We start from the raw sequence: 12,309 nt of genomic DNA, 5'->3' as shown, positions 1-12,309 counted from the left end.
TTTTTTCCTAAGAGTGTAGGCCCAATTAGACAATGACTGAATAGAGATTACAAAGCATCATCTGAGACGGCTCTAAAGAGATCTGCTAACCTGAAAGCTCTGTGCTCTTTTATTAGAGCCTGGGCCATTGTCACGGCTCACCTTTAAAATATTTTTGGGGAAAAAGTTATTTAGCCCCATAGAAGCCTACCCACTCTAATGCAAAAAACAGGTAGGTACCTTTTCCCTCTGACAGCACGGCGATGGATTATTTTTCAGTGCATAGAAACACAAAGTTTTCTTTAGCACAGCAGGGTATTCTATTCCGAGGCACCCGCCATGAAATATCGTGCATATCTGTCCTTGGACAGGAGCCAGTTGCAGTGGTATGGCATTTCAAAGTGAAGGGATGTTGATGAATGCTAGGGGTTTCGTCACAGTCCGGTATCACCAAGGGATACATAACTAACTCCACCCTCATTGGAAGCTCAACAGTGTGTAAACACACAAAAGTAGCCTAGAGGAGCCAGCAAATATTTGGCATATTCTATATGTCCAGATTATCACCTATTGTAGCCTGCAAGGAATTACATTTATCTGTATGTTTATATCTTGCCGCTCAAATTCATGCCCACTGGTTTCTGATGAACCCCCACACTGCCAGTGGAAAGCACTCAGGCACGAGAGGAGCAGACAGTGCTGGATTCCACCAAACTACCACAGCTGTTACTGTGATCTGCAATATGCTCCATTCACACCAATGACATTCCCATAATGAACTCACCAATTAGTGCTTCGCCATTAGGTGCCATATAATCACCTATGGCTAGATAAACAAATGAAGTACTGCCAATGTGTTGAGGCGTGGGGCTCTGTACAGTCATGGTATTCCCTCCAAGGCAAATGACATTTTGGTTTAGAATTTTCCAACAATAGAGGCCACCAAGGCATCTCCTGGCTGTGGGTTTGACGCTTCATACCTAAATTGGAAGTGACGGGCCTATGGCCCCTGCTCTTTCATCTCACTATCATTTGGGCGGAGTGTTCACATTTGGTGTGACAGAGGGTGTTACTGTGACTTTTCACCATGCTGCAGCAGCAGCAGACATTGCCTCCAGTCTTTTCTGAGAAAGAGCCTGATGAGGCCCGCAACAAATATATTATAGGAGCCAGGGACAAAAATGGAAATACAATTCATACAATTTCTCATAAGCGATTTTTTTTTTCAAGAACAAAAAAGGAAAAAAGTTAAATGTCCATTCTGATAGTCATTGCTTGGGTGAAATGTAAAAAATATACATTATCCATTTACATTACATTCAAGTTACATTAAAAATATATATCCTAATAACAGTAGGCCTACTGTAGTAGGTAAAGGGGGTGGGTAGGTTGATGGGCTTGATGATAAACGGACACCGTGGCTTCAGAGAAAGCTGTGCCATATAAAGATCTTGACCACATAATACACATGGACTATGCCATTGAATATAGAGATAAATAATAATAAGAATAATTTAATGTATCCTTTATTTAACCAAATGTAACAAAATAATTCATAACAAAGCTAACATTTCCAATTCGGAACAGTAGTTATTTTAGTTGTATCTCTATGCATGCTTGTGACGCGTGTGATGCGCAGCAACAACGCAAATTGGATGCCCTCGGAAGAAAAGAAACGTTCTGAAACGGAAGTCGGACTGAATCATGGCGGAATGTTTGAATCGCTGATGTTGTTCCAAAACAACTTGTCTACATTTCGCTATTACATTATGTATTTAAATACATTCTGGTACCTACATATCTTTATATAAAGTTTCACTATAAATGCCAATTACTATCCCTGCGAACAGTATGACAGACGAGAGCATGCAAGGTGGAGGGAAACCGAAAACAAACAGACTGAGAAGAAGCCCCAAACAAACGCAAGCAACTCCATCTCTTGTTGATTCTCCAAAAACCTGTCAAGGTCAGTAGCTTGCAAGCCACGAATGATGTGTTGAAATGACCACACACTGATTCAGCTAAGTAGCTAGCTAAATAGCTATTCCTGTAGCCCGTAAGCTATGAAAACAGCGAATTAGCTATGTACCGTACATAGCTTATGTACAGTGTTGATCTACTAACGTTACTTGTGCTAGCTAGTTAACTTATATAACATTAGCTGTGTTCGAGCTAGATGGTGCCCAAAGCTAGCTAGCTAGTAGCTGAGTAAACTCCACTCCATGTTGAAGGAAGTTTAGTTTGCTAACTAGCTAGGAGTTAATGGCATGTAGCTAGCTACTTTTTTTGTTTAGCTAGTTAGTTAGCTAACTGTTACCACGTGTGCCAATTACATAATCATTCACATATCTAACATCAGATTTCAAGACGCCAACTCGTGTGACAAGATCAAGATACAACAATGTATTCAACAAAGGAGAGTCACCAATGAATGAATCAGAACTTCAACAGGATATCGTTTGGGATGCCACTTCCCCATCACCCCTTAGGACAGGCAATTATATTCACATGTCAATATAACTATACATGTAGCCAGGCTACGCAGTGTTACATTTTTAAAGTTTACCTCAGCGTATCTGTCTTAACCTTTTTCATGTTCCTTCTTAGTTAGCAAAAGAGGCAAGAAGTACTCTGCAAATGTTGGAATTGTGGACATTTCCGAAATCGTCAACAGGATAGCTCCCAAGGTTGGTAACACTCTGGCTAGCTAGCCACAAGTGTGCCATCAAATAAATGTTTTCAAATGTTGAAACTAGAACAATGTTCATTACTAGACCCAGTGATGTGATTTTTTTTCTTCTCATACTTCATCATATAGCCAATCTTCTTCATTGGGCTCTTTCTTAGTATAGTGCTGTTCATTACTCACAAATACTATGTTATGTTGCTCTGAAATATTTACTGTAGTAATATTTTGTATAATTGATCTTATTTAAGCATGGGAGACCTGTAGTTCCAGAGTCATCCTTGCTCCAGTGGATTGGAGACAGTGCAATTCCCTGCACCCCAGAGATGCAGCAGCCCAGGGCCAAGAAGAAATCCCCAAGGTATTCCCCAAGACAACATAACATACTCTCCTACATTGTACAGTTATTAAAACAGAGCTTGTCACTTGCAAATATCTACATTTTTATATTTTTTTCCCTACAGGCCAAATGGAGTGGACGACCTTTTAAAGTTGGCGAAACAGTTTGATTTCAACATGTTAAGGCAAGACGAAGAACGAGTCAATGATATGCACAAGCAGAGTTTGGAGCTTCTGTCAGACTCGGAGAACATATTGGATTTAGATGGCAACGAGAACCAGCCTCCGCCCTTACTGAGTAATGGCACACCTGAACGCACACAGTCCGCCCTTAAAACAAACAACATGAGAAACTCCAAAGACCAGATACCTCCTGACCATGAGATGGAAGATGATATGGATTTTTTATTTGATGGACCAACTCAACACATAAGTGGTAACTTAAGTCAGAATTCGTTGCCTCTGTCCTTGGAGGTGAAGACTGCTCCCACTGTGTCCTCCAAAGTAATTCCTGGAAAATATCCTGATTCCATACATGGCCACACTTCGACCGTCTCCTCATCGCATCCTGTCAAAAGAAGCTCAGCAAATAATAACTTTGACGACGACTGGGAAAATGACGATATGCTGGATGACTCGCTGGTTTTTGAGATGACCCAAAACCCAGAGCTCTTTGCTGCTCCTAATCATTGTTCAACCCAAAGAAGGTTGAATGAAACAAAACATGAAAACATCAACCCCTCAGCCATTTCCAAAAATGCTCTTCAAGGAAGTAGAGACATAAAACCAGCTGTGTCTAAAGGACAGAATGAAACTGTGAAAAACAGAAAAACCTTCACGCTTGAAGCAAATCCTAATGTACAAGCGAAAAGTATCCTCTCGGAGGCATTACCAAAAGCAGGAAATGTCCCCGACACTGTCAAACCAGCACCACATAGGAATGTACAGCAAAACCAACCAAGTCTCTTTCCAATCAACAAAGCCCCGTCTATGGAGTGCGGTTACCAACTTAGCCAGCAAACGCAGCACCAGTCTAATGGAATAAAGGCTTGGCCGCAGGTGCCTCTTTTTCAAAGTACATCGATCTCAACCAGCTCGAGCACCACAACCTCCAACTCTTATTCAACGTGGCCCCTTCAGGTTGATAATAGCTCTTGCCACAAGCTCACAGAGAACAACAATATGAAGGGAACAGGTATCATCAAGGCCCCAGCTAGCCACGGCGTCATCCCAGAGGACGACTTGGACTCTCTCTTTGCTTCTGACTCCATCTGGGATGACAAAGACGATGACCTATTGTGCCAAGCATGTGATAACCTGGAAAGCCAGGTACAGACCATGGAGGACCCTGTTTTCACACGCTCCCAATCCCTGCCCAGTAATCAGACCGAAAGACACACGTTTGTCCCTGTCTCTGCACCTTTGAATAGCAGCAGATACAATGTAAATCAAACGACCGAGACCACACAATCCAAATATCCCAACATTTCAGTTTATTCACAATCGGCCCCCGGGAACGGTAGCACTTCCACCCACTCTCTCAATAACAACAAAGTACCTGTTACTGTGGTCTCTGGTTGTAAAAGACCGAGTTACAATGCCTCAGCTGGAAATGCTACCTCTATCTCCACATATAGGCCACTGAACCCTGCGGCAGGAGAAGGGCCATACCAAAGTACTCGGGTCAAAAGCACTTGTGTAGCTGGGAGCACAGCTAATCAACAAGGCACTGGGAGTGGAGCGCGGCTGTCGTCATTCCCGTCACCTGTCAATGTGACTGAAACCCCCACTCGGTTCACCTTTAAGAGACCGTCTGGCTGCACGTCCAACCCTGTCATCCCTGTGACCAACAAAGGTAAGCTACCTTGAATTGTCTGAGATGGCAAACAAATGTGTTATGCAGCTGTGAAAAAGGCACGAATCTCAACTTGAAACGTGTAAGCGTATTGACGTCAATGCAAGGTTCAAATTAAAAAAAAAATAGTGGACGTTGGATTAAAGCATTTACTCACTTTCATTTGGCCCCAGAATACTGAACCCTTCTATTGCTGTGATAAAATAGTAATATTCATTAGACTTGTACTTCACTGAGAATCAATGATGGCGTAACCCTCCTCTGACTCATCTGCCTATCATTTATTTTCAGCTTCCGCTTCAACCCAAGCAGCTGGGAAATGTTCTGTGGTGGAGATTGAACTGAAGAAACAGCAGGCCATGGAGAAGAGACGGCAACGGATGCAGACGGCCCACAACCTAAGGGCTCCAACCTGATTCTGGTACAGTGCACATGTACAAGAAGATTCAGAGTTCTAGTTGGACAGTGTTGGCTTACTCTAAACGCTGACTTGTGCTAGACTGACCATACAGAGCTCTTGTGCTAGACTGACCATACAGAGCTCTTGTGCTAGACTGACCAGACAGAGCTCTTGAAAGTAAACCCACTATAGAGTTGTTGTAGCCTCGTACTACCATCCTGATCTCTTAGCAAAACAGAATGTAAGCTCGCTAGTCCAGGATGGTTGTACGAGGTTAGAGCTGCTGTGCCTTTGTCTCATAATTTAAATCACTCAATCCATTCCTGAATAAGATTTTAATAGTATTAATATAAATGTTCTTATTTACATGAATGTATTAACACAACTGTTAATAAATCAACTTTTTTAAATAATCAATAACCTCTTTTCAGGGAGTATGTTATCAGTTGCGTTTGCAGAATAGGCTAAGCCTTTTCATTATATTGTATATCAGTTGTGTAAATGACAGCATCACAACATGAGCAGTTTTCTGATATAAAACACGAGTCGCCTTGTGCTCAGTCCGAAAAAACGATCATATGTTTTATATATTTTATATATATTTTTTTTTACATTGTTTATGTTTGTCATTTTCACAATAATGAAACTGCCTCAAAAGATGGCACACAGATATTAAAGTTGCGAAAGGATTCCCCCCCTTTTTCCAGACAATACTATGTTGTGTACAGCAGTGACATCTAGTGTCCTTTTGTTTCTGTGTCATGGAAGGTCACGCTTCCTTTAGCATACACTCAATTGTTGTATTCCACAAGAAGAAATGTAAGAACTACTGTCACTACGCACAAAATAACCAGTATGATGCAACAGTCAACACAGTACAATGAGTTCCTTTAGGGCCGGCACACATAGTAATGAGTAGTGTGTTCAACAGAGATGGTTTTGCGTCCCAAATGGCATCCTATTCCCTGTATAGTGCACTACTTTTGACCAGGGCCCATAGGGAACTAAATAGGGAGTAGTGTGGCATTTAGGATGCACACATGGTTTAAGCCTTGTTTATACCTATCTAACCTTTCTTGATCTTATCCACATTTTGATTGTGCCCACATAGCTGTTGCATCTAGACATGCAAGTAAAATGTCTGTCCACATTGTGACCAGATATCCTGGTATGTACATGTACCCTGTATGTACATTTCTTGAGATATTCTTTCAAAATAATGTTCATTTTTTAATTTTAAGACAGTTAATTGATGCCATAAGACAATGGTGCTATGCCAATTAATTTATAGACCTGTATAATGATTTCAATAGTTTCATTCAGATCTGTTTACACTTGATTGATATCCGGATACAATGGGTCCCCGACTACCTCCGGAGTTGGTCAGGAAGATCTGATCACAATTAGATAACAATGTGTCTTTTAATTGTCTACACTTGTCTAAAAATGTAGCCACAATCAGGATGTGGACAAGATAAGAACAAATTATGCCTGTTAGAACCAGGTATAAACAGGGCTTTAGGAAGGTTTGAAAGCGGTTAGCCTTCGACTACACCACACATGCAGTCTGGTAGAGCGTGTGAGTAGAGACCTGAACCCTTTCAGCGTCCTGTAACTTGGGATCTTATGAATCCTTCAGCCATACTCGAATATCAGTTTGCACCGTGGGAGCCTCAGGATCTGGCCCTGACTGAACAGTCCGCTCGTTTGGATTTGGCCCCACTTCAATCACATCCACACCATGTATCACTTTATTACATAGATCCTTTACACTCGGTTATTTGAGGAGCTGTATTGGTCTGCCTGCAAGCTCTGCTCACCGTGTTGATGGGACAAACCATAGACATTAGAGACAAAGGAATATTAATGTAATGTCTATGGTAAACCCTTCAATCCAGCGCAGACACACACACCACCCAAAACCTTTAGGGACTATTAAAGTGATGCTCCAGGGCATTTGTATAATTTCACACAGTTTAAGGTAGTGCTCACGAGCAAATTATTATTTTTTTCAATTCGTATGATATTTTATGAATTTCTAAGTGCTTAAGATCTGGGACTGAATCTTTAAGTCTATAAAGCTTGGCAAACCATTCAACCCAGCACACACACCACTCAGTGCATTTCAGTTTCATTCGAGGAGTGCTCCGAGGCACCTTGCTCAGCAGCCCAGCCTATGCAGTCAACCCATCCGGACGGACTCGTCAGGTCTCTTCGTTAGTAGGCTGGCAGCTGTCTGATGGAGAGGCTTGCTACCCACCCCGGCTGGGGCACATGTAAGGAGAGTCGCATTATCATCAGACTGGTGTGTAACTGTACCGGTAGTCTGGGTGCACAGCATTGTTGCTGCAAATCAGTGGCACCAAGATGCCAATCTCCTACCTACTGGACTTACAATGCTATTGTTGTTTCATTTTTTTTTTAAGTATCTGTTTGTAAAGGGATTTGACTAGACCCTCTCTTGCCAAATGTAAATAACAATATTTCACAGTTCCTTATTGCAAATGTTTTAAAGAAAACTGGTAGGAGTTTTGTAATGATATCACCTATGACACACCAAAGGGGAACAGTTTGTGGTTTTATGGCCCACCTGACACTTAGAACAAGATGTCCGAAAGTGTTTACTAGAGGTTGACTGATTATGATTTTACCGCCGGTACCGATTATTGGAGGACCAAAAAAGCCGATGCCGATTTGTACTTTTTTTAAACATTTATTTGTAATAATGACAATTACAACAATACTGAATGAACACTTATTTTAACTTAATATAATACATCAATAAAATCAATTTAGCCTCAAATAATGAAACATGTTCAATTTGGTTTAAATAATGCAAAAACAAAGTGTTGGAGAAGAAAGTAAAAGTGCAATATGTGCCATGTAAAAAAGCTAACATTTAAGTTCCATGCTCAGAACATGGGAACATATGAAAGCTGGTGGTTCCTTTTAACATGAGTCTTCAATATTCCCAGGTAAGAAGTTTTAGGTTGTAGTTATTATAGGAATTATAGGACTATTTCTCTCTATACGATTTGTATTTCATGTACCTTTGACTATTGGATGTTCTTATAGGCACTTTAGTATTGCCAGTGTAACTGTATAGTTTCCGTCCCTCTCCTCGCCCCTACCTGGGCTCAAACCATGAACACATCGACAACAGCCACCCTCGAAGCAGCGTTACCCATGCAGAGCAAGGGGAACAACCACTCCCAAGTCTCAGAGCGAGTGACGTTTGAAACGCTATTAGCGCGCACCCGCTAACTAGCTAGACATTTCACATCGGTTACACCAGCCTCATCTTGGGAGTTGACAGGCTTGAAGTCATAAACAGCGCAATGCATTGCGAAGAGCTGCTGGCAAAACGCATGAAAATGCTGTATGAATGAATGCTTACGAGCCTGCTGGTGCCTACCACCACTCAGTCAGACTGCTCTATCAAATCATAGACTTAATTATAATATAATAAACACACAGAAATACGAGCCATAGGTCATTAATATGGTCGAATCCGGAAACTATCATCTCGAAAACAAAATGTTTTTTTGTTTCAGTGAAATACGGAACCGGTCCATATTTTATCTAACGGGTGGCATCTCTATGTCTAAATATTCCTGTTACATTGCACAACCTTCAATGGTATGTCATAATTACGTAAAATTCTGGCAAATTAGTTCGCAACGAGCCAGGCAATGAACGCAAGAGCAGTGACACAATTTCATGTTAGCAGGCAATAAACTAAATATGCAGGTTTAAAAATATACTTGTATATTGATTTTAAAGGCATTGATGTTTATGGTTAGGTACATTGGTGCAACAACAGTGATTTTTTTCGCAAATGCGCTTGTTAAATCCTCACCCGTTTGTCGAAGTAGGCTATGATTCGATGAGAAATGAACAGGCACCACATCGATTATATGCAACGCAGGACACGTTAGATAAACTAGTAATATCATCAACCATGTGTAGTTAACTAGTGATTATGTTAAGATTGATTGTTTTTTATAAGATAAGTTTAATGCTAGCTAGCAACTTACCTTGGCTTCTTGCTGCCCTCACGTAACAGGTAGTCAGCCTGCCATGCAGGCTCCTCATGGAGTGCAATGTAAGGCAAGTGGTTAGAGCGTTGGACTAGTAACCAGAAGGTTGCAAAAACGAATCCCCGAATCCCCCCTGAACAAGGCAGTTAACCCCCGTTCCTAGGCCGTCATTGAAAATAAGAATGTGTTCTTAATCTGACTTGCCTAGTTAAATAAAGGTGTAAAAAAAATACAAAAAATATATATATTTTTTTTTTAAATTATCGGTGGCCAAAAATACCGATTACCGATTGTTATGAGAACCTGAAATCGGCCCTGATTAATCGGTCGACCTCTAGTGTTTACTGACGATAATGTTTCCCTGTTGCAGCCACCTGACATTCGCTTCAGGTGAAATTACGTTATCTGAGAATTGCATTGAACTCCCAATGACCCCTTCTTTGCCCCAACTCACGGTGTTCCATTAATTAGTCTCATCCCAATCAGTCAGGACACTGATACTTCTAGGCTTCCTTCATCCCAAATGGCACCCTATCCCCTATATAGTGCACTGCTTTTGGCCCAGAGGGCTCTGGTCAAAAGTAGTGCAATATATAGGGAGTAGGCTACCATTTGGGACAGACACATTGTACCGGGCATCCCGCCAGGGGCCATATCCCTCTCTGACAACGGGTCGGGCACGAGGAAGGAGAGGGAATATTCACTTTAGGGTCCTCTGTCTTGATATCCTGTAATCTCTGTCAAGTCACATCCTCGTAACATAACTCTTTGTTGCTTTGCCTGAAACAACTGATCAGTCAGTTCACCCATCTCAGGGAAACCTGAAAGCTTGCAAGTCATTTGAGCAAAATCGAATCTTATTGACATGGGATGTTGATACACGGTGTTCTCACTGGATTAATATTAGGATGGATGCCGAGACCAAGTTTATTCTTGATAGATGGTAATTCATGTATTTGGTTTCTTTAACGCTGCATAGTCAAGGAACTACAGACTTTTGGTACAACATTTGCTGACTAAACTCAACTCCATGGTGCAGGGTTTCTGATTAACTCCTCCAATGGAGTTGAGCAGAGACCAGGCTTTGTGGAATTCAGCTCAGAATATTGATTCGCCCAAGGTCAATACTTTAAAAAATGTAAATTATGAAACGCTTACCTTCTACCTATGTTTTGAAATCCATACTTTTTTATTAAAAGGTAATCAGCACAGACGTTTGCTCGTTTCTGTTTCTCTAAGAAGGCAACGTTACACAATCTGTAGATTGTGATTTTACAAAACCTGCTCTCTGCTCAACAACGGTGCTGGAGTTCATCAGAAACTTTCTTCACCATGGAGTTGAATTTAGTCAGCTAATCCAAAATAAGCATTTTTGGATATTAACGAGCATGGTTCCCATGCGAGGTGAATAATCTTGAAGGCTCAATCAGTAATTCTTATTACCCAACTTATTTTATTGTACAGCAAACAAATATACAGGTCATTTGATGAAAATGGCTTTTGAACACCCACAGGGCACAGGCTACTTACGAGCGAACCTCATTAAAAGAGCTGGAAAACCGACAATCATTAAAACACTAGTGGGCTGAATGAAATTTTGTGGAACTAAGTAGCCCAGAGTAATCAGAACCACATGAAGCTCCGCTGGGAGATCGGTCAGAGAGTGGTTTTCATTAACAGGGAATCTATCACCAAGGGAGTTGGGTTTTTGGAAAGCTATACATTCTCTTTTGGGAGGGAATTCCATCACACGATTCAAGAATGACAAGCTACTTTTCTCAAAGGCTAAGAGATGTGTAGTTCTATTATGCTGAACAATTTGTACTTCACATTTAAATTATAATTGACCCCAACCCTGTCAAGCAACTCTCACCAAACTCTCTATTCTCCAAAGCCAACCTACACTAACTTTCTCTATTGCTCGACAGTTCGCTTCAGGTTGAGCTATGGGTTCTGGTCTAGAAGTTCTGGTTTAGTCATTCACACCTCAGAGAAATTGATTATGACATCTGTACAAATGAGGCAGATTTTCCCCCTATGTTAGTGGAACTGTAGGATGTCTGGAGTTCATTCCAACTTGTGCTGTCCCTTTTCACACTGGAGCATTTTCAGTAACCTGAGCTACTAAGCCACCCAGAGGTTTTCCTAACAGTATAAAAGGTCCTCAAGATCGACCAGAGGTTCAAATCGAGTACGGTTTCCTTTCATGAGAATAAAGGCGCAACAGTTGGCGCTTCTTTCACAGGTTATCTATCCATGGCCATCAGTACTGCCGGGATTTACTAACTACTACGGTCTTTGTCGAATGTTCAATGAAAGCTTTTAGATGCAAAATGTTTAAACGTTCCAACAAACTGTCAACTGCATTTATGGTACCTTTCTATGCATTATTCATGGGTACATTTTCCTTGTATCCTTCATCTAAAAGAACCATGCAATGGAATCGACTTCACTCGTCCCCCCCCCCAAAAAAAAACTCAAGACATGTTGAAATCAAGGGAAATTTGTCCCACCCCACAAAAAAAAAAGTGTCTGAAATTACACATTGGTCGTAATTGTATTTGTGTAGGGTTCAGCCATTTGGCAAGATTATTTGGAGGGGCCAAAATGGCATTTTTGAAGTTGGGTCTTTCATGTTGGGCTGTTTAAAAATAAATCTTGAGATTCGCTGAAAGTCCAAATCACAAACAGATGAGCAGGTTCCATGAGAATGGCAGTCTTTTGGAGGTCCATGTGGGGCTCGGCTGAGGAATACAAATGGGACTTTTAATTGGCAGTGACAGGCACAACTGGCCACATTCTGAACTGTCCAGGAAACAGTGACATGTTATCTGAGGGAAGGGGAATCTAGTGAAATATGATGCACGCATCCATGGGTATTGTGTGTGTAAAATAAAGGGTATCTTATTACAAATCGATGGTTTTCCAGTGGCCTTGTGCTTGAAATCAAACCCAGCTTCCGAGACATTTGCCTCTTTTCCCAGTTTCTTTTATACCAAACAGTAGGGTG

General features: G+C 41.2%; 1 protein-coding gene across 1 annotated transcript; it reads left to right on the top strand.

Moving 5' to 3' along the window:
• Positions 1-1,640: 1,640 nt before the first annotated feature.
• On the top strand, positions 1,641-5,958 carry etaa1a (ETAA1 activator of ATR kinase a). Its single transcript, XM_029776706.1, has 6 exons — positions 1,641-1,945; positions 2,339-2,473; positions 2,587-2,666; positions 2,917-3,026; positions 3,130-4,859; positions 5,151-5,958. Exons 1-6 carry the CDS (start codon positions 1,804-1,806, stop codon positions 5,273-5,275), a joined length of 2,322 nt encoding a protein of 773 aa, XP_029632566.1. The 5' UTR covers positions 1,641-1,803; the 3' UTR covers positions 5,276-5,958.
• The last annotated feature ends 6,351 nt before the right edge of the window (positions 5,959-12,309 follow it).

The sequence above is a fragment of the Salmo trutta genome, chromosome 14 (assembly GCF_901001165.1).
Source record: "Salmo trutta chromosome 14, fSalTru1.1, whole genome shotgun sequence".
In the NCBI taxonomy this organism is placed as follows: Eukaryota; Metazoa; Chordata; class Actinopteri; order Salmoniformes; family Salmonidae; genus Salmo; species Salmo trutta.
The sequence above is the reverse complement of the archived record's forward strand: the minus strand, read 5'-3'. Positions and strand labels throughout refer to the sequence as shown.

Coding starts and splice junctions, on each gene's coding strand:
- etaa1a (XM_029776706.1), top strand. CDS start 1,804: ATGCCAATTACTATCCCTGCGAACAGTATGACAGACGAGAGCATGCAA. Junction 2,474..2,586: donor CCCATCACCCCTTAGGACAG/GCAATTATATTC, acceptor GTTCCTTCTTAG/TTAGCAAAAGAGGCAAGAAG. Junction 2,667..2,916: donor TCAACAGGATAGCTCCCAAG/GTTGGTAACACT, acceptor ATCTTATTTAAG/CATGGGAGACCTGTAGTTCC.